The 24,167-nt window shown below is 37.7% G+C and overlaps 1 protein-coding gene across 4 annotated transcripts in view; it reads left to right on the top strand.

Annotated features, from left to right (window-relative positions):
• The window catches only part of ARHGAP21 (Rho GTPase activating protein 21), a 192,782-nt gene that overhangs the window by 118,978 nt on the left and 49,637 nt on the right, over positions 1-24,167 (top strand). For all 4 annotated transcript variants that reach the window (XM_077808217.1, XM_077808216.1, XM_077808214.1 and 1 more), the window contains one exon: positions 5,735-5,789. In XM_077808217.1, coding sequence (XP_077664343.1) covers positions 5,735-5,789 — 55 coding nt within the window. The remainder of the gene's footprint in view (positions 1-5,734; positions 5,790-24,167) is intronic.

Raw genomic sequence — 24,167 nt, 5'->3', positions numbered from 1 at the left:
TGTATTAGAGCATGGTCCATCTAAGCTAGTATTTGTCTTTAATAGTGGACTACACCAGATGCTTCAAAAGAAGAATAACGGAATAATAGTGTAATAATCTTCCCCTCCATGAAGGTCTCATTCTAATCCCTAATATTTGGAGATTGATTTAAAAAACGAAGCATGAGGTTTTATATCCCTTCAAAATTTTTGTTAGGATTAACTGTTATAATTCTGGATTTTATTGTATACAGTGCTGTTGTAGCTTTGTTGGTCCCAGAATATTAGAGACAGGGTGGGTGAGGTAGTATCTTTGGTCTGAAGAATAGCTCTGTGTAAGATCAAAAGCTTATCTCTCACCAACAGAAGCTCGTCAAATAAAAGATACTACCTCACCCACCTTGTGCCTCTAATCCTTTTTTGAATCTTATTAAATTCTTGGCCTCAATTATATTCTGTGGCAATGAGTTCCACAGTCGAGCGGTTTTGGAAATGGATTTTATTTATCAGTATTGAAAGTGCCACCTTTTATTTTCATTGCGTGTCGTCTTGTTCTTGTGGTGTTAGGCAGGGAGAAAGAAAGCTCTTGATCTACCGATTCTATTCCATACATTATTTTATATACTTTCCATGTCTCCTCTTTTTTGTTTCCCTTGTAAAGTACAGTCCCTGTCTTTTCAGACTCTTTATAGAGAGGTTTTCCCGTGCCTTTATTCATTCTAGTCCCGCTCCCTTTCTAATTTTGATTCCAGATACTCTGTACCTTTTTTGAGTTGATAGTTAATTTAGAGCCCTATGAGATGTCTGAGTAATTGAGATTTTTCCCTCTGGTGTGCTTTACGTGGCATTTATTAACGTTGAACTTAGTTTTCTATTGTACTGTTGATTCATGTAGTTTGGTTAGGTCCCTCCAAAGTTACTCAGTCTTCTCTGCACTAGACTAACCTAAATAACTGTCATCTTTAAATTTTGCAACCTTGCTGCTCATTCCACTTTCTGTATTATTATTAAATACATTTGAAACAATACATTGTTACCTTTTTGCCATGAAGAAAACCAACCATTTATTTCTATTCTGTGTTTCCTGTCTCTTAGCTAGTTTGTTTGACACAAGACAGTACTTCTCTCTGCAGCGACTGCTTAGTTTCTTTAGTAGCTTCTTGTGAGAGACTTGGTCATAAGACTTTTGAAAATTAAATTACGTCAGCCGGTTCTCCTTCATCTACTACTTTACTGACACGTTGAAAAAAAATCTTACAAATTAGTGCAAAATTACTTTTCTTTTCACAAACTGTGTTGGTTATACCCTAGCATAGTATGACTTCCCAGAAATGTCAATACCCTGATTTTAATTATAATTTCAACACAATTTAGCAGATCTAAATGGAAAGTGTACTGGTCTGTAATTCCCCCAATCACCCTTAGAAATAGTTTTAAATATAAATAATTTGCTGTTCTATGGTATATTAGCTGTTTTTAATGACACACAGCATATTTTGCTATCAGCTCATATTTAAGCTCCTTTAGAAGTCTTGAATGTAAACAATCTGGGCTTTGTGGTTTATTGCTTTTTAAATTATCCCAACACCCCTTCTCGTGGCACCTCAATCTCTCATAGTACCTCATCTTTATTTCCAGAAAAGATGTAAACTGAGTTTTGCAATGTTGATGCCTGTCCTTGTTACTGAATGCTATGGACTTCAGTAGTGTGACTTTTCCTTAATATAGGGCCCAAACTAATGCTTGTTGATGTCAGTGGAAAGATTCCCCATTGACATCAATTGGTTTAATCCACATGCCTTTTGACTTAGATGAATACAGTTGACTTCTCTAATGGCTTTGGGGACATGCAGCCCTCTACCATCTCTTACCAGAAACTGAGAAAAAGTTTGATTTATACGATATATCCTTTCTGAAGGATGAGAGAATTGCACTGCAGAATTCCCAGAGTGAATTGTTCCAAATGACACAAGTCCTGAGATTGCTCTTGAATCTAGTCTTGCACCGTTTACCAGAATTTGCCAACCTATTTGATTGGGCCAGCAAAATTTTATCTTTATTCACTTACATACAAGCAACTTAAAGACATGATGGGCACTAATGTAAAAACCTGTAAAAGACAAATTATTTTACTAGTTATTGTTGAAAATAGACCAAGAAACAGGAGATCAGTATGCTGATTCACAGTAATGATTTTTTTTTAAAAATCATTTGGGGGTTGGAAGAGCCACAACCCCATCCTTGGATTCTGTTTCCTTTTAAATTTTTCATAACATAAATATATTGCTAAAACCTTCAGAACTATACACAAGATTAACAGTAGTCACAAAAAAAAAATCCATAAAATGTGCGTCTTCACGCTGGTCTAGGTTCTTAGTGCTTTTGTTTTGATGCCTCTTCTGATGCAGAGTCAAGAATTTTTAAAATTTGATTAAGAACAGCATATATGACATAAAAATGAGGTTATTTGCTTGATCAGTGCTTTCCATAGACATCTCTAAGAATTAATAATGTTGTACCTAATATTTTGTTCAAACTGTCACTTCCTTTGAGTGTGATGCTTCCGATCAGCATTATACAAGTATTACACTTTCATGAGTGTTAAGAAAATGAAGAAAACAGTTTTAAAGCTTTCCTCAATATCTCGACACCTGGAGTGAAGATTTTGAGACTTACAGGTATATTTCACAAACTATGAAGATTGGGAGGTCTCAAACCCCTCTGCCACAAGGTTCATATAAATAAACAATCACACTTGGATCAACTATTTTGAGTGAAGCCATCAGTGACATTTTAGTTTACAAATGTTTGTTTTCTTTTGGTGACTCATTGGAAATCTGTCTTTAAATTTTATTAGAATAGAAGAAAAATCCCTTTACATAGCTCAAATATTGGTTGGCGAGAGTAGGAGAGTGGCTTGATATTCTGCTCTATGTAAGAAGCTCCCCTATCCTCTATAGGAGCTCCATGGGTGGGAACTTTGCATTATGAGCTGCGTGGCTTTCTGATATAGACTCTAAGATCCTGATGTTGAAGTTGAATAGACGAATCCTTGCATAGGTGTGAACCCTTGCATAAATTTGCCGCATGGGGCTCTGCATGAGTCCTAAGGTCAGTGCCAGTACTGAAATCTATATTTTCGGGAGCAATAATGTAAAACTACAGTACCTCGCTCCCTTCCTCCTTTTCCAACTGTTACTTTAGAGTTGGGGGGGAGTCATCTTCAAACAGTACAACAGAGTATCATTAACACTGTTGTTTTTAAAGATTAGTTTATAACTTTACTGCTTATATTATCAGCTAAAATGGGAATTGTTGAAAATTTGTATTTTAATGTGTGAATAGTCATGTACCTGTTAAACTTGTGTTCTAAAAAGTCTTTGAAACTTATTTTTGAAGACTTATTTTTATGGTAGTTTACACACTTTTTCTTTCAGTTTATATCAGTCTGCTTCTGATAATAAAATTGGTTTTAAAAGTTAAAGAAACTGTGCCATTTGGCATAGTGTACTGTACATTTTCAAATGAATATTTTAGGAAAAAAGCTTTTGAAATCTAATTTCCCACATTATCCTATTTTGAAGTCCTAACTTTTTGTCTGTAGTCAGTAGCAAATGGATAAATGAACTACAGAACAGAAGCATCTTTCATATGTAAAGAATACCTAAACATATGTTGTTCTTTCAAGAATAAGGCTTTGCTTTTGTGGGAAAATACATTTTATTAAACTGAGTTCTGACCTTCTGTTGAAACTTGAACAGACTGGATCTTCTGTGCTCTGGATCTGAAAGTCTCAGAGAGACTCTCATTCTCTGCAAGGACCTTTTTATTTTCTTTTGACAATGGTGAAATCTTAGGTTTCTCCATTTTCCAAAACAAGGTGCATGGCATTTATTTCTAATGCCTTTAAAGTTGCCCTGTCACTTTTAATGTTTGTTGACATTCCATTTCAACGCAGTAAACAGCAATTTTTCCAGTAAATGTTCATCAGCCATAATTAAGTCACATAAGGTAGATTGTAGATCAGCTCTAATATCATTGCATAAGAGAGTCAAGACACACTATAAAACTGACTTGGAATCCATTCAGCCTGTTGTTTTAGTGTAGAGTGCCTTCTCTGATGCCAAGATAAGGATCTGTATCAAGATCTGTGCACACCAGGAAATGCAATGGAGACTCTTAGGGTACCTCTACCCAGCAAAATAAAACAAAACACCACAGCAGTGATTCTGAGCTCAGGACCACTGATTTGGGCTTGTGCTAAAATAGCAATGTAGACACTCTTAACTCAGGGTGGAGCCCAGTCTCTAAAATGTGCTGGGGGGAGGGTCTCAGAACCCGGGCTCCAACCCAAGCCCGAATGTCTACACTGCTACTTCTTTGCCCTGCAGTGCGGGCCCTAGTCAGTAGCCCTGGATTCTGAGACTTGCTGCTGCGGATCTCTTTTTGCGGTGTAGAGATATTCATGGTTCTTGAATTGCCTTAGTTTTTGATGGAGCTCATTGGCATTGTTTCCAGAATAACACGTTCATAGGATTTGCCTTTGTTTGGGGAATGTGAGATAACTGTTTCTCGCAGGTAACTTCTGAACGTTAGTTTTGGACTAGCTGCATGGATTATACTTATCATTTCTGGCTCTGTCTGACCCATCTTTAATCAATTTTCAGTGTGCATTCCAGACCCATATATGTACCTACGCTTTCTGAAACTGGTGGTCAGTTACTTGAGACTTCTTTATGTATGTTCTTCCTGTGGGTTTAGTAATTCAGATATAAAGACCATAGCTTGACATGAGATGCCAATAAATAGCTGGCAGTTCACCCATTGTCATATGTCTCTTCTGAATGACTGTACAAGTTTAATTGATTCCTCCAGGATGATGTTGAAGCATGATCATGGGATTGGATGGGGATGCTTGCCTTGCTACTGCCTGTACTGTCTTCTCTGCCAGTTTTCAAGACCCCTAAATTAACTTTCTTAAGACAGTGGAGGGGGGGTAGTTGTACTTGTATTCACATATTTGCAACTTTAATTTTTGCCCAAGACATCTGAGGCAGATACCGTAGTTCATAGATATCCCACAAAAAGCAGATTTTTATTTTATTTTTTTTTTTAAAAAGATAGCATAGGTACCTTAGAAACACTCATTGGTGGCAAGTCGCGGTGCATATGACCACTCTTACCTGCTTGCCAAGTAAGCTATGATAGCAGATGCTCTGCCTTACCATCCAGAAGGTGGCCAGATCGTTCAGCTCTCAAGCTAAATATGGTTGTTTATAAAAGGTTACTTTTGAATGCAAAAGAAAAACTTGAGTCGTGTGATATTGTGAGGGCCCTACCATCCTTGCTCCAACTTCCTTAATAAGAGAAGTTTATTTTATTAAAGATATTGCATTGTGTAATGTAATATTGAAGCAGGAATATTTAATTCTGTTGAATCTGCATGGTCTAACATATCTCTTATGTTTAACATATTGCATATATAAACAAACCTTGGTAAGTAAAATTCAGTGTGTAAAGGGGGGAAAAAAGGAGTTTATTGGTCGTGCTATGATTGCCATTATGATTTCATCTCTAGTGAAGAGACTTATTTGAAAGGCTAAGCATGTTTTAACTTTTAAATGGTGAGTGCTTGACAAGTTCTGACATGGGGAAGCAAGCAGACCGTATCTTAACCAGTGTCATTCTCCTTATATTAACTGAACATAAAATCCCCTTTTCAAAATCGTGAGTAATATATTCTGTTGTGTTTCAGTGACTGCATACTGGAACTTAGTGTTATGCCTAAAGATGAAGACATCCTTCAACTGGTACGTTGTGTTTCTGAAAATGAAAATAAGATATACTATTGAAAAAACCCATTGATTTGCTGAAAATATTTGAACAGTGTATGCTGCTTTCTGAATACTTTAAATCTTTGAACATTTGCTGTTAGGAAGTAGTTGGAATTTCAACATTTATTTTTCTGTTACTCCTTAACTCCCACTCTACTTGCTCATTATCTTTGAAATTTCAGAATGTGAAAGCACCAGTAGTAGTTTTTAGGACAGGAGAAAAATACCTCCATTCATAACATTTTCCACTATATTAGTAAAATACTGAAGCTATCCTAAAGAGGTATTTTAGAAAGCACAACTCTGACACTTACGGTTGTCTGACTTTATTTAATGTAGGTTTCTTAACATTAGAACTTGAGAAAGGGCTATTTTAAGAAAATTGCTAGATTTTGTGAAATTTTTTTTAAACAGAAAGAACTTACTTGCACTCGATACAGAATTCAGTTCCAAGTCAGAGGTACTTCCAGATTTGAAGAGAAGTATAATGTTGCACCGTGTAAAGGATGCAGTGTCACCTGAAACAAAACCGTGAAAATTTCCATGACAAAATGTAGCAGTTGCATATAATTTGAACAAGGAGAACTATATGGTTTTGAAAATGTTACTGTATGTACAGTGCTACGCATCTTTCCTCAAACTTGTAAAGTTTGCCCCAGACAATACTGTATATACAGTTGCTTATTTTCTAAACCAAATAGTTTTCCAAAACCTTTTTACTCAAACTGTTGTAAATATTTTTATGATGGATCAAAATGGAGATTGAGGCCCCACTGTGCTGGGGACTGTTAAACAGAGGCGTTGATCCCTGTCCCAGAGGGCTTACAGTCTGAACACCCAAGAGCTGTGGGTAAAACACATGTGAATGAGCCTGGTGAAGAATTGGCACAGCCTTGTAAACTATGTGTATTGGAGTTTGTGTTAACTAGGGATTAGGAAAAGGCAAAAGGTCAGAAAAGACTTAGCTATTGACAGCAGCAGGGCTTTTGTAGGCATCACACCATAAGGAAATCTAAATTTGAAGGGTGCTTCATGTGGTCAGAGCAACGAGTCAAGAAGATCATTTTAGGAGCAGTGTTTTGAATAGACTTGAGTGGGGAGTAAGGCTACAGTAGTCAAGGCCAGGAAAGAGGAGACTTCAATAGTGAAGACATTAGATGATGGATATGGATGGGAGTTTTGGCTTTGTGGACTGAGAGAAAAAGATGGATTTTCGGGATTATGTGGGAATAGTGGCAAGATTTAAAAATGGCCTAAATGAGCATATGATGCCCAGGTTATGTCCTGGATGACTCGGAGAATGGTGGCAGTGTCCATAGTAATAGAGAGAAGTTGGAAATGGGGGAGAGGTGCAATGAAGAGTTCAGCTGTTAAGTTAAACTCAACATAGGGCAAAAACTGGACATCTGTGAACAGATGCCAAGCTGAGACACTCAAAATAACAAGAATGGATGGTTCACACCACAGACACATCCTACAGAATTCAACTTACTTTTTAAAAAAAAAAATGTTTTAGGTAACTTAAATACTATCCATAACTCATGTTGTCCATTTAATTTCATTTTACATTTGCTAGTGCGAGAATGGACAAATGAAATCTTTCCAAAATTTGTCGAATATAAAGTTACATTAAGATTTCATTAAACTGAAATGTTGAATGCTAAGTTTCAAACCAGAGGATACTTCATAGCATAATATAAATCTTGCACTAGTTAAAGATGATGTTTCAATTTTAAAACCCTTTGTGGTAACACACCCTGCACTATTGTAATGAAATTTGACTTCATTGTTGCTATTTGAGAGTTTTCTTTTAAATTAAAAAAAATATTTAAGTAAGTGTTTAATCTCCCAGATATAAGTGTTCTGCTAGTGTCCATTTTTCTTAGTTACTTGAGGCTTAATTTCTAACCATGTCCCTGATCACTGTATTCTGTAACAATTTATCAGTTAACTTTTTTTATACAATTATCAAAAATATCTGTGATTAACAAAGACTTGTGTAACATGCTGCTGGGGATGCCCACAGCTGTGAGCTACTATTACCTCTCTGCCTCAGTAAGAGTGAGAGTTGCTGGTGATTAGATCATGTATCAGCTCCTGGCCACACCAGTCTGTCTTCCTCACCAGCATACTTCTCAATGCTTTCCTGGCACAAATCCGTGAGCGCCTCAGACATTTCTCTGCAATGCACATCCTCTACCACTGTACATTCGCAGAAGATATTAAGTTTGCTGCTCTGTTAGAGTCGGTACATCTCGGCTTATTAATTTAACTGGGGTAAATATGACCTTCCCTTCTAACTCAGAACTGAATTGGTTGATAGTAGAAATAAAACAAGTTTATTAACAAAAGAGCAAGGACTAAGAAATGGTACCAAGTGAGAGATAAAGGATGGTTACAAGAAAGTAAAAGTGAAAAATATGCATCCGAAAGTATAAAACTTAGCCTAGCAAGACAGTCTTTGTTCAAGATAATTTCTTTTACCCAAGTTTTCTTTCCAGTTTTTTAGTGGCTGGGACCCATCAAGGAGATAAAGCAACCAACCAATTTGATTTCCTTAAAGTGAAGGATAAACTTGAAGTCTCTGTTTCTTATATTCCCAAAGGGATTGCCTTTGTCTTACAGATCAGAAAGGTCTCCTGGGGATTGTCTCCTGTGTGTTTCTGGGGTGCAGGAGCCACCTTTAAATCTCTGTGTCTCAGGTTCAGGAGCAGGATAACCCTCACTGGTTTAGCTTGATAGCTTGGTTTACTGTTAATATGTAAATAGAGGTAAACCCACTTTTCTTTGGCTGTCTTGTCTTAAACATGCTATAATAACATCATACAGAGAGAATTCGTAACTTCTCATATAACATTAACACATGCACTTTACAATATTAATAACCAGCGTGTTAGCTTTCATATACCTCCCAAACCATATTTTGTACAGATATTATTGCAGCAGTGTCTAAGATGTGAATACAGGGTGCCTAGGGTCATGACTGGCAACAAGTGTAATATAGATTATAAAATGTAGGAAGTTACCTTGATTCTTGGACGGATTTCTTTGTGTGACACACAAACCCAGCCCATTTAGTGTTCTGAGTTTGAATTTTTTTTTGTCAAGTGTTAAGGATTATGTGAACTTTTGTTTAGCTCTCTCTGGAAGCCCAGTGTGACTATCTGAGAATCTCTGTTATTCCCTAGGTCTTTACGGTGATCTCCTAAACCTCTTGGGCCAGCCGTCCTGTCAGGGTAGGAGAGCAGAGCGAGGCTTTTTTCAAATCCATCAACACAGCTCAGATGTTAGGTCCCTGTCTGTCTTTTTCTTGTTCTCCTCACCCTGACACTTAAGGTGTGCAGCATTACCTTTGTAGATCTCCCAGGCAGTCATCATGACAAGAGTTTGAACCTATACCATTGGATGTTGGCAGGCTCAGCAGAGATGCCAAGAATTACTTAGGCCATGGAGTCTAAAATATCCTCTTGCCCCCTAAAGTCAGTTCCTTCCACGTCAGGGTTGAAGCATGTTTATGGTCTGATTGTTCTATCCTTCCATTGGCAATGTTACCTCTGTTTGGTCAATAAAAGAGGGCTTGGATCTCCAGGACTGTCAGTACTGGACATCATTTACCAGAGGTCTTACTAGAGAAGCTTCCTTTTCCATTTCTCCAAGTGCTCCAAGGCTGAGCTTGTTGTGCTATCGCTGAGCACCAGGCTGGGCTACTGAAAGAAACTGCTAGTAGGAGGAGTTTGCTAACCAATCAGAAACGTCAGATCGTGATAAATATTTCCACTATGACCTTAATTTATCTGAATGAAAACTTCAGTGGGACATAATGTTATAGCTTTGTTGAAAGAATTTCTGTGCAGATACTAAAAAATGATTGTGCTATGCCAGAAATGGGTTGGTCTTTTTGTACTTCACAATTTTTTTTTTTTAATTTTTAATATACATGTCTGTGTGTGGCGGGAAAACAATCTCTTGAATGAAGGTTAGTAATAAAATGATTAGTTATTAATTTCAGGAAGTTTAGTTGATGTAACTTCAGCCTTCTTTGAATTAGGTTCCTATAACATCAGCGATTTAGATATTTTTTTTTGTGTTTCTTAGAGATGTTCTTTTGTCCCAGCTCCCAGGTTCAGTGAAGGACCTTCCTCCCCATTTCGCAGAGCAATGCACTCTGGGGATTAGAGCATAGTCTTCTTCAGAATAACAGAACAAAATGGAACTTCCTTTCATTTTGTCTATGGGGAGACAATCTCTGAATGGTTTTTTGAGTTGAGAATCTGCATCGCCTTTCCAACTTCTAAGAATTGTATTTGATGATGTTAAGTAACCTATTTCTTTAAGTTGTGGCAAATAAGCCTTTATGGTTAAAATAAAAAGTAAAGTTCAACCTCAGAATTTGAATACAGATTCTCTAAATTTTTCTTTAGTGCGCACAAAGGGTTTGAGTTGACTTTTTTTGCTCTGAGGTAGTTAACAAATTCCATGATGCAGATCTTCAGGTGGCAGTGTTTTCTTGCATCAGAAGCTCTTGTAAACTTTTGTAATTAAACACAGGTCTATTTTGTAGGAAACTTCAGAGTTAATGGTTGATGGTGGTAAGCTGATAAAAGGTTCATTGTCTAGCTGTAAAAAGAAAGAATGGATTAATTATATTCTGAAAATAATGTTGGTTGTGGTAAACATTAGGGTGCTTGGTAGTCTCATCAGTGTGCCGATGACGGTTACTGGGATAAGTATTTGAATAATGTATCACTGTTCTTCTGTTGTTTGAATACTATTTTATAAACATTGTTTTAAGTCTTCAGAAATGTCCATAGTAGTGTGTGAATGTAGATATTTTTTTCATTAAATTTATTTCATGAAAACAGGACTTTGAATAATCCATTCACCAATAGCAATTAAGAAGATTTCCAAAGCAAGCGTTCAGTTTCTGTGGCATGTTTTGCTTTCCTTATTTAAAAAGGGAATTAAGGGTGAAAGTCTGGCCTTCATGTAGTCCATGACAAAACTTTCATTGACTAGGAGTGAACAGGAAACAGTTTTTCCCATCTGTGACAGGGTGCTCAGCTCACTTCTAGGATGGCACCACCTCCTGGTCACTCCGAGGAATAGCTCATGAAGTTGACGCCCCTTCCTGTGGTTGCAAACCATCTCTCTCTCCCACGCTGCAGCCCCTCTCTCACTCCATGAGCTACAGCCTCTTTGTCACTTGGCCATCTGGCCAGGTCACTTCTATATATTTTCGCCTTCTGGGGTAGTCTTTCAAAGTTTTTGCTCAGCAGTCTTAGGCAGTTTTCCCTTTCATTCTCTCATGGTGCTACTCCCTCAGCAGGTAGTAGGGGAGCCCGGGCCCGCCCTCAACTCTGGGTTCTGGCTCAGGGACCCTCTAGTCAGCAGCCAAGGTCCATTCCCTTCAAGGTCTTGGTGCCTTTCCCCGTGCCCTTTCCTTACCATCTGGCACTTCCCCTCTCTGGGTTTGCCAGCTTTCCCAACTCACTCCTCCTAGGGAGTAAGTGTAGGCTACCTGCCTCTGCAGCCTCCAAACACTCCTCCCTTCTCACAGGGAGTGACTGCAGCCTGTTTCTCAGCAGACTCCGATGCTGCCAATTTCCTAGCTTCGTAAATCTGGCCCAGCTTGTTCCTCCTCAGCTGGGTTCCCTCACTGAGTTGAGATTGCTTAGCCACCTGATTTCCCTTAGCTGTGGCCTGCTGGGTTATTTAGCACTCTTCTCAATCTACATTAGCCCCTTCAGGGCAAGCGTGGGGTGAACCTCATCACAGAAACCTACAAAAATTTTCAAGATTTTAAAAAACTGTTCCCATTCGGGACAGAATTCAAAATCTCAAACTTTTACAAACGGACAATCCCAAAACAATTTATTTGAGTCAGTCAAAATGTTTTGATAATTTTAAACATTTCTCTTTGATTTTGACTGTTCTTTTACAAGCTTAAATTTTGAAACAATTGTTTTGAACCAAAAATCTGATTTAAAAAACAAAGTTGAGATGGGACCTTTCCACAATTTCAAAACTTTTTTCCCCTAAAGTTTTTGAAATGAGATTTGTCAAAAAAAAAAAAAAAAAAAAACCAGCCCTTTCACATGAACAAATTTGGTTTTGACAAATTAGCATTGTCTCAAAAAAAATTTTTTTTGGTCAAATTATTCCTGATCAGCTCATTGATTTCAAGAGGGGCGAGATTTCTAGTCTCCATGGTTATAATTTGAACTGAATGAAAATTGCTGAAATTTGTTTGCCTTAGTTTGCAGACAGCTTCCAAAGCCTTGCCTGTTGCTGGTAGCTCTTTTCAGGCTGCATCAAAATTAATAACTGAAGGAAAGATTGAGGGCAAATGCTTATGTTTAGTCTTCTGGTAGAATCCTCTGGCTTTGGAAGACCTTTCTGGCTTATGAATGAGGGAAGTGAGATGGGTAGGAGTTAGGTGATTTGAGTATGAAAATATATGTGGGAGAGTGGTGAGAGGCGGAATTTGTTAGAAAAGAGAAGTGAGGGAGAGGTATGAGTGTTTTGTTCTGGGGGAAGAACTGGGAAAGACTGAAAACATAGAAGAGGTAAAACATGTAATGTACACCTAGAAAAGGGCATATACTCTATGGGGTGGAGGGGAAAAAAGAAAGATACAGAAAACAAAGAAGGAAAATATAAACCTTGGTTAGATATGGGAAAGAAGGTATAGCTAAAGCAAGAGAAACCTAGTAAATTACGTTCTGTACAGTTTATTAAATAGAAAATAGAGCATATGACACATTCTAATCCTTGTTTTTAGTCACTTAAAATTTATTAACTGTTCCAGAATTGTAATTTTCTAGATTGGTCCCATGATGATCTAATTTATTTATTTTTGGCATGTTTTAGCAAAAAAAAAGTCTTGCCCCATTGTTTAAAAATAAACAAGTATCTTTTGTAACTAAAAAAACCCTCTATCAAAATTGCTTGGTGAGAAAGCTAAAATGTAGCATAGAAATAATTCTTATTGAAAAGAACTTTTGAGTGTTCTAGGGAACATTATTTTTTTGGATTTAGCTGTGAGCCTTTGAAAAATCATTCTGTACACTTAGTACTATTGGTGTGTATTTTTAGGATTTAAAAACATGAGGCAAAGGGAAAAATATAATTTAGGCATGAATAACAAATTACCTGTGTAGTGTAAAATACGGTAAATGTGTAGTGAATGAGATAAGGCTTTATAAAAAGTTCTGCCACCTATTCACATCTTACAAAGTATAAGATGCACTGCTCATAAGGCTTGTGGAAGAGGGGTTCTCGTGTGAACTTCCTATGGGATACAAGTGAAGATATCCCCCTTGTGGACCTCAGTGTGCATAGCACAGGTGTTTTTTGTCTAAATAGTTCCACAGCTTCATTATACTGTTGCCTCCTCTTTAATTAAATATGATGATTCAATTTAAGGTTGTATTTTTTTTTAATTTTATAGATGGGACGTTTTCTTGTATTTGGGTTTTCTAAAGTATCCTAGGAAATTCTATTTTTTAAAAAAAAGTACATATAGAGAATAGCAAGGTTGCAAAGTTGAGCACTAAACAGTCAGGAAGTGACAATGTTGAGGTTTCACTTGCAACCTCAGCTCTTCATCCTTGCAATAGGCTTCAGGTACCTGTTCACATGCAGCACAGTAAATCATTCTTACACAATATACTGGAACAGAGAGTAGCAGTCAAAAGTTGCTCTCCCATACAGGCCACTTAATTTTGGAGCTAAGTTAATTTAACAGTTAATTTCCTCCAGAGGAAGACTGCAACATGTTGAAAAGAAAATATATAGCAAAAGTCTGCGGAATAAAATATAACAATGCATTCCTTAAATACAATTAATTCTTTTTTTAAAATAGCCTATATGTGGGATTTTCAGTGGCATCTAAAGGAATTAGGCGCACAAGTCTGACTGAATTTTATTTAAGTGGACAAGTGTCACAACAATGAAAAACGTGTAATTATACAAAGATGACAAAAATATTGCAAACTATTACATGTCTCTAAAAAGGAGCTGTTCTGTTGGATAGATAAAGAGGAGAACCAGAGGCCCAAATAGAGGTGCTTCTGTGGGCATTGGAGGGGAGGAAGGCCTAGCAAAGACCGGAAGAGGATATGTAACTGTACAGGGAGAAATCCGCTTCCCTGAAAGCAGCAATGAAGCCAGCTGTAGTTCTGGCTGGTGGCTTCTGTGTAACAACTCAGCAGCATCTAGAGGAAGTGGGATCAGAACAAAGCCTCTGATGGAGGTGCTGCCAGATCTGGGCCCCTTCAGCCCTTTGCCCATAAAAATTGCCCAGGTATGCATCTCACTTTGTCCCGTAGCAGTGTCCCTAACCATGATATTCAGTTTCAGCAATTGGCACAATTGACAATTATTTTATTAAGAGGAAGGAATTAAATCTTTTGAAAACTAGGATGGAGCATTGTTAAAATATCTAGAAACAGGAATCTTGTACAGTTGCATTGAATTTTAGAGCAGATTCTAGGCAAGACAGATGCTGAACTGAGGCTAGAACAGAAAAGCTATTCAGTGAGTGAGTATCTGGCATGAAATATCAGAGTTTAGCGATACTCCATGTAATCAGAAATCTATTTTTCCTTACCCTAAAAGTTTAAAGGACAGAAGCACAATTGTGTGTTGCTATTTTCTTTACTAAAAGAAGCTTTTTAGAATAATTTGTAACTTTCAACTGATGTAACAATAATCAATCAAGTGCACTGTGAAACAAAGCTATATTTATAAAGATGTATATAATTTAACACCGTACATTCAAAGTGATGTCAATGGAGTCAAACAGAGTTTAGATGGCCCATTGAGTTTTTTTACATAACTCATCATTCTGCCTTGTTACGGAATGAAATATTTAAACTCATTTAATGTTGCCCTCAAACAGCTATGGTTGGAAGCTATTGTGTATAACACTGGAGATAATTTTCTAGCAAGAGCAGAAAGTAGACTGTTGGAAAAAATATACAACCTTTTGCACTTAGCTTGCCGGAAAAAGGTGGGTATGGGAGGGTCTAGGTGTTAATACATGTAATAGTCTTACTGTGAAATTCCTTTTTAAAAGGAAAGCTCCATACATGGCTGCAGCTGCTGCATTTTTCAAGAGCTGCTGCTCCCAGAGAGTTGACTCTGAAATCTGCACTTATTGCCAAAAGACACAGACGTACTCTCTTCCCATAGATCTGGACTTTTTCCCAGAATTGACCAGTTTTGTATGGTGTTGTATAACTGCCGAATTGGCACTTTTTTCCCCCAAAGACCATGTTTTATTTTTTCTGTGGGAGGGAAGGTGGTGGCAGGCTTGTATCCATCTTGGAGCCCTAAGGATCTCCATATTATATTCTCTCCAGCCTTTAAAATCTTATTGTAGCAGCCATCTTCCTGTCTGTGTGTATCATTTCTCAACCATGGGTAGTTATTTTCTGTCATGAGGCACTCTTCATGTATTTTGGGTGTTATGGCTGTAGCACTCCCAACATTTCTCATGTAAAGAGATGCAAGGACTTCTACCCTTTTCTTTAAAAAATAAAATAAAACCTCAGTTTCCTGGATGACCCATTCAGCTTTTTTTTGAATGATAGAAGTGTAAAAAAAAAATTTGATTGGATGTAATCTAAATATCTTCCAGGGAAACAGTAATATGTTAACTTTTAAATCCAGTGATACTTAATGGCAGTGGCTTTTTCTTAAAGGGGCTAATCATTCTGTTTTATGAGGATACCTTCAGGAAAGTTAGTGGCAGTTAAGTTTTGTGTGTGTTGTTCTCATGCTGGTTCCATCCGTTTACTCCTCTAACACGGTTAGCCCTCCTTTTGATGAGATGTGTACAGTTTATAAATTGCTTCACCACTCCCATGGTGCTTTAGTTCCATTATTAGTTTTCCCCTTCTGTGCTGGAACACTAATATATAAAGAGCACAATATTGATTTAAACATAATAGCACAAACAGAGCCACAAATACTACCCTAAATTGACTCTAAATGCAGTAATAGCAGAAGACAAACACTTCATGCTTAGACATAGATGTCTCATGTAATCCAGCCCTTTTAACTGTTACCCAGATTCTCAGACTTTCTTCACAGTTTCAGAGTAACAGCTGTGTTAGTCTGTATTCGCAAAAAGAAAAGGAGTACTTGTGGCATCTTAGAGACTAACCAATTTATTTGAGCATAAGCTTTTGTGAGCTACAGCTCACTTCATCGGATGCATACTGTGGAAAGTGTAGAAGACCTTTTTATACACACAGAGCATGCTCTCTCTAGTTAGTCTCTAAGGTGCCACAAGTACTCCTTTTCTTTCTTCACAGTGAAAGTTTCACTCCTTACCGGGGCTTGAGAGAGTTTAGGGACTCCCATTTTTCATTCTCTAGAGATTCCATCATCAGCTGCAGAACTCAAAAGGTCATCTATTTTGGTTGCATCACACCTCCAACTACCTTACTTTGAAAGATTCAAAACAGTCATCTCCTCTTGGAAACTAGCCCAAAAGGGAACATAAATGCGTCCTTGTGGATTATTTTGGCAACTTGTAGATGTCACCTTTGAAGTGTCCAAGAGCTACTGACTGTAACTTTGTCAGAAGGGTATTCTACTTTATGTTTAAATAAAACCACTGAGGTTGGATTCAGGAAAAGATCATTAAGCTATTTTTCATTTGGTGTCCCATCAATGGCAATGTATTTGAGCATTTGAAATAAATGGCAGCATGTTACAATTTGCTGTTCCTCACAAAACTGACTGCATTGTACTTTTTGAGAGAAGAGCAATTTATTTATTTGTAATGTGGGTTAATCTTGTTTTCTTTTTTAAATTAAAGGATGTGGACTTTCAGAAAGCATTAGACACTGTGCCTCACCAAAGATTCTTAAGCAAAGTAAGCTGTCATGGGAGAAGAGGGAAGGTCCTCTCATGGATCAGTAACTGGTTTAAAAGATTTAAAAAAAGGATACAAATAAATGGTCAGTTTCCAGAATGGTAGATAGTGGTGTCCCCCAGGGATCTGTACTGGGACCAGTGCTGTTCAACATATTTATAAATGATCTGGACAAAAGGGTAAACAGTGAGATGGCAAAATTTACAGACTATATAAAATTACTCAAGAGAGTTAAGTCCAAACTAGACTGCGAAGAGTTATGAAGGGATCTCTCAAAACTGGGTGACTGGATGATGAAATTCAGTGTTGATAAATGCAGAGTAATGCACATTGGAGAAAACAATCCCAACTATACATACAAAATGATGGATCTAAAGTAGCTGTTACCACTCAAGAAAGAGATTGTGGAATCATTGTGAATGGTTCTCTGAAAAAATCTGCTCAATGTGCAGTGGTGGTCAAAAAGCTAACCATGTTGGGAACCATTAGGAAAGGGACAGATAAGCCAGAAAATATCATAATGCCACTATATAAATGTATGGGATGCCCACACCATGATGGAGGACATGACAGAGGTCTATAAAATTATGAATATTTGGAGGAGATGTTATTTATTCGTTCACATAATTTCACACCCACTAGGCAGCAGGTTTAAAACAAACGTAAGGAAGTACTACTTCACACAACACTGTCAACCTGTGGAACTCATTGCCTGGGGATGTTGTGAAGGCCAAAAGTACAATGGGGTGCAAAAAAGAATTAGGTAAATTCATGGATGACAGGTCCGTTAATGCTTAGGGTTGCAACCTCATGGTCTGGGCATCCCTAACCTATGACTGCTAAAAGCTGGGAGTTGACAACAGCTGATGTATCACTTGATGACTGCCTGTTCTGTTCATTCCTTCTGAAGCACCTGGCATTGACCACTGTCCAAAGACAGGATACTGGGCTAGATGGACCATTGGTCTGACACAGTATGGCCGTTCTTATGTTCTGATGACGTGCAATTTAATCCTTCCCGAAACTGAAAATTGAGGGATTTTGAATTTGAATTTTGGTATTTCGGACATGGGTCATGGTGAGCAGAGGTGCTTCTTTTGTCAAGCTAACTATTGTTCCAAATGGTCCTGTATGTAGTCTGGGAAGGAGAAAACCAAGTAATTGCCAGCTGAATGTATCCAGATCTTAAAAATGTACATCTAGCTTTACATACTTAATTATACCAAGAAGAAATAAAGTATTGCTCTCAGCCCCAAAACAGCTTTCAAAATTCAAAGTCCCTTGAACATACCCTTTTTTCTTTTTAATTCTCTCATGTTTTGAGATCAGATTTCTCTTTTAATGAACTGGCACTCACTTCCTGATTGTCAACAAGGGGTGGGAATAAGGACTCCCCAAAATAACAATTCTTCTGCTGCTTTCTCTTCTGCTGGTGGTGGGCCGACTCCCACCTGTTACTCTCCTAGTCGTAGAGTTTAAGGCCAAAATGGAGGTAATCTAGTCTGACCTCCTTTATATCACTGGCCACCAGTGCCACCCAGTTCCCGCAACTAAACCCAACAACCAAAATTACAGCCCATAGGAGGTTAAACTGTAACGTGCTGTGGGCAGAGAGTAGGCAGGATCAAGGTGCATCAATGCCAGGGCATTAATTAGAGAGACCCAGATAATACTAGCAAGTCACCTGCATGCTGTGATGCAGAGGAAGGTGCGGGGAAAAAAAATCCCAAGGTGTCTCTGCCAATCTGACCTGTGGGAAATTCCTTCACAATACCACATACGGTGATTTAGACCCTGGGCATGTGAGCAAGAACCAGTCAGCTAAGCACCAGAGAGAGAATGCTTGGTGCCACCTCAGAGCTTTAGAATGCACTGTCCAGTGTTCCATTACCAGCTGTTTCTATCTGTGATGCTTCAGAGGAAGGAGACTTTTAAAAAAAAAACAAAAACCCAAGAATACATTGGTTATGTGAAACTGAGGGAAGATTTCCACTTCTCCAACCTGCTTTTACTGAGGCTGTAGCTACAGTAACAGCGTCAAATCTAAGGAAAATTTTGGGGTTGTGGAAGAGGAGCACTAGGGTATCAGATGACCCTGGAGACTGTCAATGTCCTTGAGAGAGGGCCAACAAAGAAATCAATAATTTCAAACTGCGATGGTGTTTTTTGTGGTGCAGACAAGTCCACAAGGAAGTGAACCTAATCTGTCAATTTATTTCATATAGACATCTAGCTATTATTGGATCGTAACTGGTCTTCAGTCACTACCCACCTGGTGCTGAAAGTGTGTGTCCCTTTACTAATTACCTGAATCATGTAGCTTCCCTCAAACTAATGGGTCCATATTGATCTTCCATGACATTTTATTATCCTTTCAAACTATGAAATATTTTGTAATCAAGTATATTTCAACAGAAGTTGTATTTTGACTGTACGCTTGGGGTGTTTGGTTAATTGAGGCTTTTAGCTTTTGAATTAAAGCAAACATTTATTGCCCACAGAAGTTAATGTAAAGCTTTACCAGTAAACAGTTGGGGATGGGAGATGTTGCAGGTATTATGCCCAAGGAATAGGGAGATGAAGAGGATAGAAATATATAGTATTAACCTGCTCAGTAAATCCTGTTTTATGGCATTAAGGAATGATATTTAGAAAATATCATTTCCATCACATAATGACCAATTTAAAGAGACATTTAATATCCTATGAAAACATCAGTAATATGTTGGGGCTTTTTCATTTAAATGAACCCCGTTGAGTTGTATTCTTGGCACAAATGTGATCTTGGCACAAATAAACTAAACAGTGATGCTGCAAGATGAGTGACAAGATGCATCCCTCTTTTAAAAGAGAACTGTCTGATCTAGTGCTCCCCTGTTCATGCAGAATAGTGAAGGGCAGGAATAGGCAAGAGCACAATTAAATGGATTAGTAAAGAAATGAAATCTTAAGAAAATGCAACTGGCTGGGGAGGGAAGAAGCCATGCCAATGGCTCAGTTCTCCAAGGGGGTACCTGAACAAGCAAAGTACTTAAACATGTGCTTATCTTAAAGTGTGCAGGTGGTCCCATTGAAATAATTCAGACTTTTTATGTGCTTAAAGTTAAGTATGTGCTCAAATGTGTCTGTGGATTGGGGCCAATGGGCGCAAATTCTCAGGTTACAAAGTTTACCATGATGATCTTCGAAATCGCTTATCCCAGCATGTTGTTTTAGATGTTTCTGAAATGGAACTGTGTGTTTTTAATTAAAATTTGACCAAGTGTGGTGGTTTCAGGTAATAACCCTGGAAAGAAAAAGAAAAACTGGCTTTGCATTTTAGTAGTACTAGTGCCAAATGGCATAAAAAAGTAGTGAAAATTACAAAAATGAATGAACATCTTATGTTCATTATTTAGTGTAATATGAGTTGATAAAACATTTATTTACTTAAAATAGGATGAAATTTTCTTATTAGAGATCCATTGTATTAGGTGCTGTACAAATAGTCTCTTTGCTGAAAAGTTTTGCATACAAATATACAAACAAAAACAGGCAGAGGATGAGGGAGAGGGATAGAATTATAGTGTTTTTTATGATGTAGATTATTCTTACTCAACTTGATTAAAAACAGGGTTTTCTTCTAAATAATGGCTGCATTTCCCTTTATCTTATAAGTAGAGCACGGTTTCTCAAAGTTCATTGCACCGCAACCCTCTTTTGGACACCCCCCCCCGCCCTCCCCCCACAAAAAAATTACTACATGACCCCAGGAGGAGGGACCGAAGCCTGAGACTGCCCAAGTCCCATTACCTCGGGTGTGGGGGGACCAAAGCCCAAGGGCTTCAGCCCCACACAGGGGGCCTGTAACCTGATCCCCACTGCCCAGGACTGAAGCACTTGGGCTTCAGCCCTGCATGGTAGGGCTCAGACTTTGACCCTGGGCCCCAGCAAGTCTAAGCCAGCCCTGGCGACCCCATTAAAATGGGGTTGCGACCCACTTTGGAGTCCCGACCCACAGTTTGAGAACCTCTGAAGTTAGGGTGACCAGACAGCAAGTGTGAAAAATCGGGATGGGGGTGCGGGATGTCAGGCGCCTATATAACACAAAGCCCCAAGTGTTGGGACTGTCCCTGTAAAATCAGGACATCTGGTCACCCTAGCTGAAGCAGAGCAACAGATTTACAGGGAAAGTATAATTATAGTTCTACAGCATGCTTTCATAGAACTGAATCATATTTTTATGGGAAGTAGGAATGTATACAAAGATGCAGTTCTTTTGGATCATTAAAAAGAGAAATTTTGTGAGTGCTGTGCTTCCAAAACTCTCAATGCATTCCTATGTGTTTGGCAACTCTTGTCATCAGGGCCTTAAATGGGGTAGCGCTTTTAAAAAATCAAAAGGTCACTACTGTAATTTAAGCCAAACCACAGTGGCTAATTTTTGTAAACACATCTTTTAGTGCAACAGGTTTGAGACACTATATTAGTCTTTCACATATTAAACTATTAAGAGGAACTAAAAGACTGAAAAGAATATGCAAATTTCCCCCCAATATATTTTCAACTGTATGCAAATAGAGATATGAATGCCAGAAAATGTATATTGATGCACGTAAGATTCTTGAACCTATTTTTAAAATTCATCATTGACTGGCTGATTAAAGCTGTTAAAATTTTTCAGACTAAATAATAATATTACCAGTATCTCATCATTCATTTCCTCCGCTTATAGTATTATTGGGACAGTAATAAAACTCAGTGCTTTCACTTCCTTAAATGTTACAGTATTTCTGTGCAGGCCCGTAACTGGGATTATAAAAGGAAGGATTTAATTAATACAAGTGTGGAAACTCCTCACTCTGTTTTTTCTCCACTGAAAATGAAGCTTGGACTGAATTAGCTCATTAGGGAATTCTCCCTATCCCTCAGAGCCCTTTTTAACCAACTCTCGTTTCTTCACAATAGTGAGCCTGCTCTGTACAGATATTAAGCAGCTGTGATCATAAATGCATATACCTTTGTGTACATAATATGTTTAAAAAAAGTATCAGCCCTATTTTGAGCATCGTCAGACAGTTAGTTATCTTCTGAAGCATGTTAATAGTTCAACATCCAGGTTTCTGTCAGTACATAATTATTACATTTCCAGTCTCTTGTAGTTTGAGGCATCTCCAGATCTTGTCAGTTTAGATCTTAGCATTTTTTTTTCTTCAAAGTTCATGAAGCATTGTTGATGGTGGACATATTTTACAAAGATGCAAACTCCAACACAGTTTATAACTTAAGTCTGATGGAGAACGTTAACATTAGCTTAGTCCAGGAAGGAGAACTATTTTGGTTTTTTGCCTTACAAACGGGCAAAATTCTGCCTGGTCTTAATTATTTTGCATGATAATAGTCTGTTATTTCATTTGCATGTTTCTGGGTGTCTTTCCTTCCTTCTCATTTCTTTTTAAATTTTATTGGGAGCCTGTCAAGATCACATATATCCACTTATATAAAAGAATAAAAATAGTTTTTATATTCTGCTATAGGGAAAAACATATAGATAAAAAAACTATTAGGGTGCAACATGTAATGGAAACACAGCTTGTTCCTGTTTTGTGAGGGGTGGAAAAAAATGAAACCAATCACATGGGGAGGATGTTTCTGCAGAATCATCCCTCTAATTTCAGATATATAGTGTGAAAGCAGCTGCAGTCAGCTGACAGCTTGTGGTTATGTTCAGATACATGTGGGGAAGGGGTGCACTGTTTCAAATGCATAATGAAGACCTCATTTCGTCATCTGGAAGCAGGGATGGTAGCAGCTCAGGGGAGATGAGACAGTAATGTTGCTCTAGTGGAAGGGAAGCCTTGTTACACATAACCAGAGCACTCTGCATGCAGCAGTAAAGATGCACCAAGACAACATGGCACAAATGTATTTTGCTTTCCGGAGCGGGTAGAGAATAAATGCAAGAAGCAGGAGATGGACATGTCCACAAAGAACCTGAAGTTATTTTTTTATACTCCACTGCCCTTTACCTCTGTTGGTACCTTCCAGAGAAATTGGTATTAGATGTATTTTTAGCTTGCTGTATCCAGAATCAGTATGACAACATAATTCTGTCTTTACATCTGTAAGCAGCTTTTACTATATTTTCCTATTTTCTGCCAGCTGCAGTTTACAAAGGATGTCACAGCACTGGTAAGAAATGTACACAGTAGCAATTTCTCAGATTTTTGTAAGGCATGTTTTTCTTAAGATTTATAAGAAGCCAGAATATTAAAACCTGCGAGATGCTGGAAATGAGCTCGATATGCTGATCAGCTAAATTCCCTTCATAGCGTATAACCCTGTTAATTTGTAGAGTATGCCTGTGTTACTCGGTTGATTTCTTTTCAGTTTGCTTTAATATTCTGCACTTAACTAATGCTCAACATAATGTTTTTTGCAGCAGTGTTTTAAGTGCCTCGCCCTCCCCCTCAGTACTTTGCTCTCAGTCTTATGTTTATGGCTGCACTATGGCTTTTACAACCTGTCTAATGCTAAGACAAGTCATGTTGATTGTCTGAATTGAGCATGTTATGATTTGAGCAGGAAATGCTGTAATATGATACCACACCTAAACTGTATAAAAGATCTGGGAAATCATTTTAGTCATTTGCTGTATTGGCAAGATTGGAATTGTCAGCTCTCTATTTCATCACATTTTAATTAAACCAAGTAATGCTAAAGTTTTAAAATAACGTAGTAGTTTTTAAGTGTTATTTGACTTTGATTTTGTGTATATGCTGTTGGTTTTGCAATGATTACAGAAATGTCTCTTGATGCAAAAGGGAGACTGATGAAACGTGCAAAATGTAATCTAACCATTTTTCTTAGGAGTCAGGCTCTTAAACACAAGGTAAGATGTGAATTATTAAACATACACAGCAAATTAATTCGAAATTTTAGTTTGCATTTTACGGTAATGGTGTATAGACAATAGTAGGTACGCATGTATTTTCAAATTTATATCTGTCAATTTAAGCAACTAATTTTATAATAGTGTCATTTATTGAATGTCTTCTATAACATGTAAGATTGTTTAAAGGGTGGTGGGTGTTGGCTGGCAACAAAGATGTTATCAGTCACTCTAATTTATTCATTTTACATTTAGCAACAGTGCCTTTTACATATGAGAATCTATATTACAGGAAGAAGTAGATAGCATTTGTATACAATCTTTTAAATGGCAAGACAACAGAGAATATTCTAGTGCTGGTTAAATTGATTATGCAGTCATTTAACCTGTCGATTGCTGTGAAATCCTGGCTCTCAGCATCAAGAGGCTTAAAAGGGAGGAATATTTGAAGTAGTATGGTTGGAGGAAATTGGGTGGTGGTGGGGATTAATCCTTTAGTTTGTGCTCACAAATCTTGGGAAATGTCTCATCTACCTGCATTGATTTTTAGAAATTTGTAATTCATTTGGTTTCTAAAGTGAGTTTTTTGTTTTTT

The sequence above is a fragment of the Eretmochelys imbricata genome, chromosome 2, assembly GCF_965152235.1.
Source record: "Eretmochelys imbricata isolate rEreImb1 chromosome 2, rEreImb1.hap1, whole genome shotgun sequence".
NCBI lineage: Eukaryota > Metazoa > Chordata > Testudines > Cheloniidae > Eretmochelys > Eretmochelys imbricata.
The sequence above is the reverse complement of the archived record's forward strand: the minus strand, read 5'-3'. Positions and strand labels throughout refer to the sequence as shown.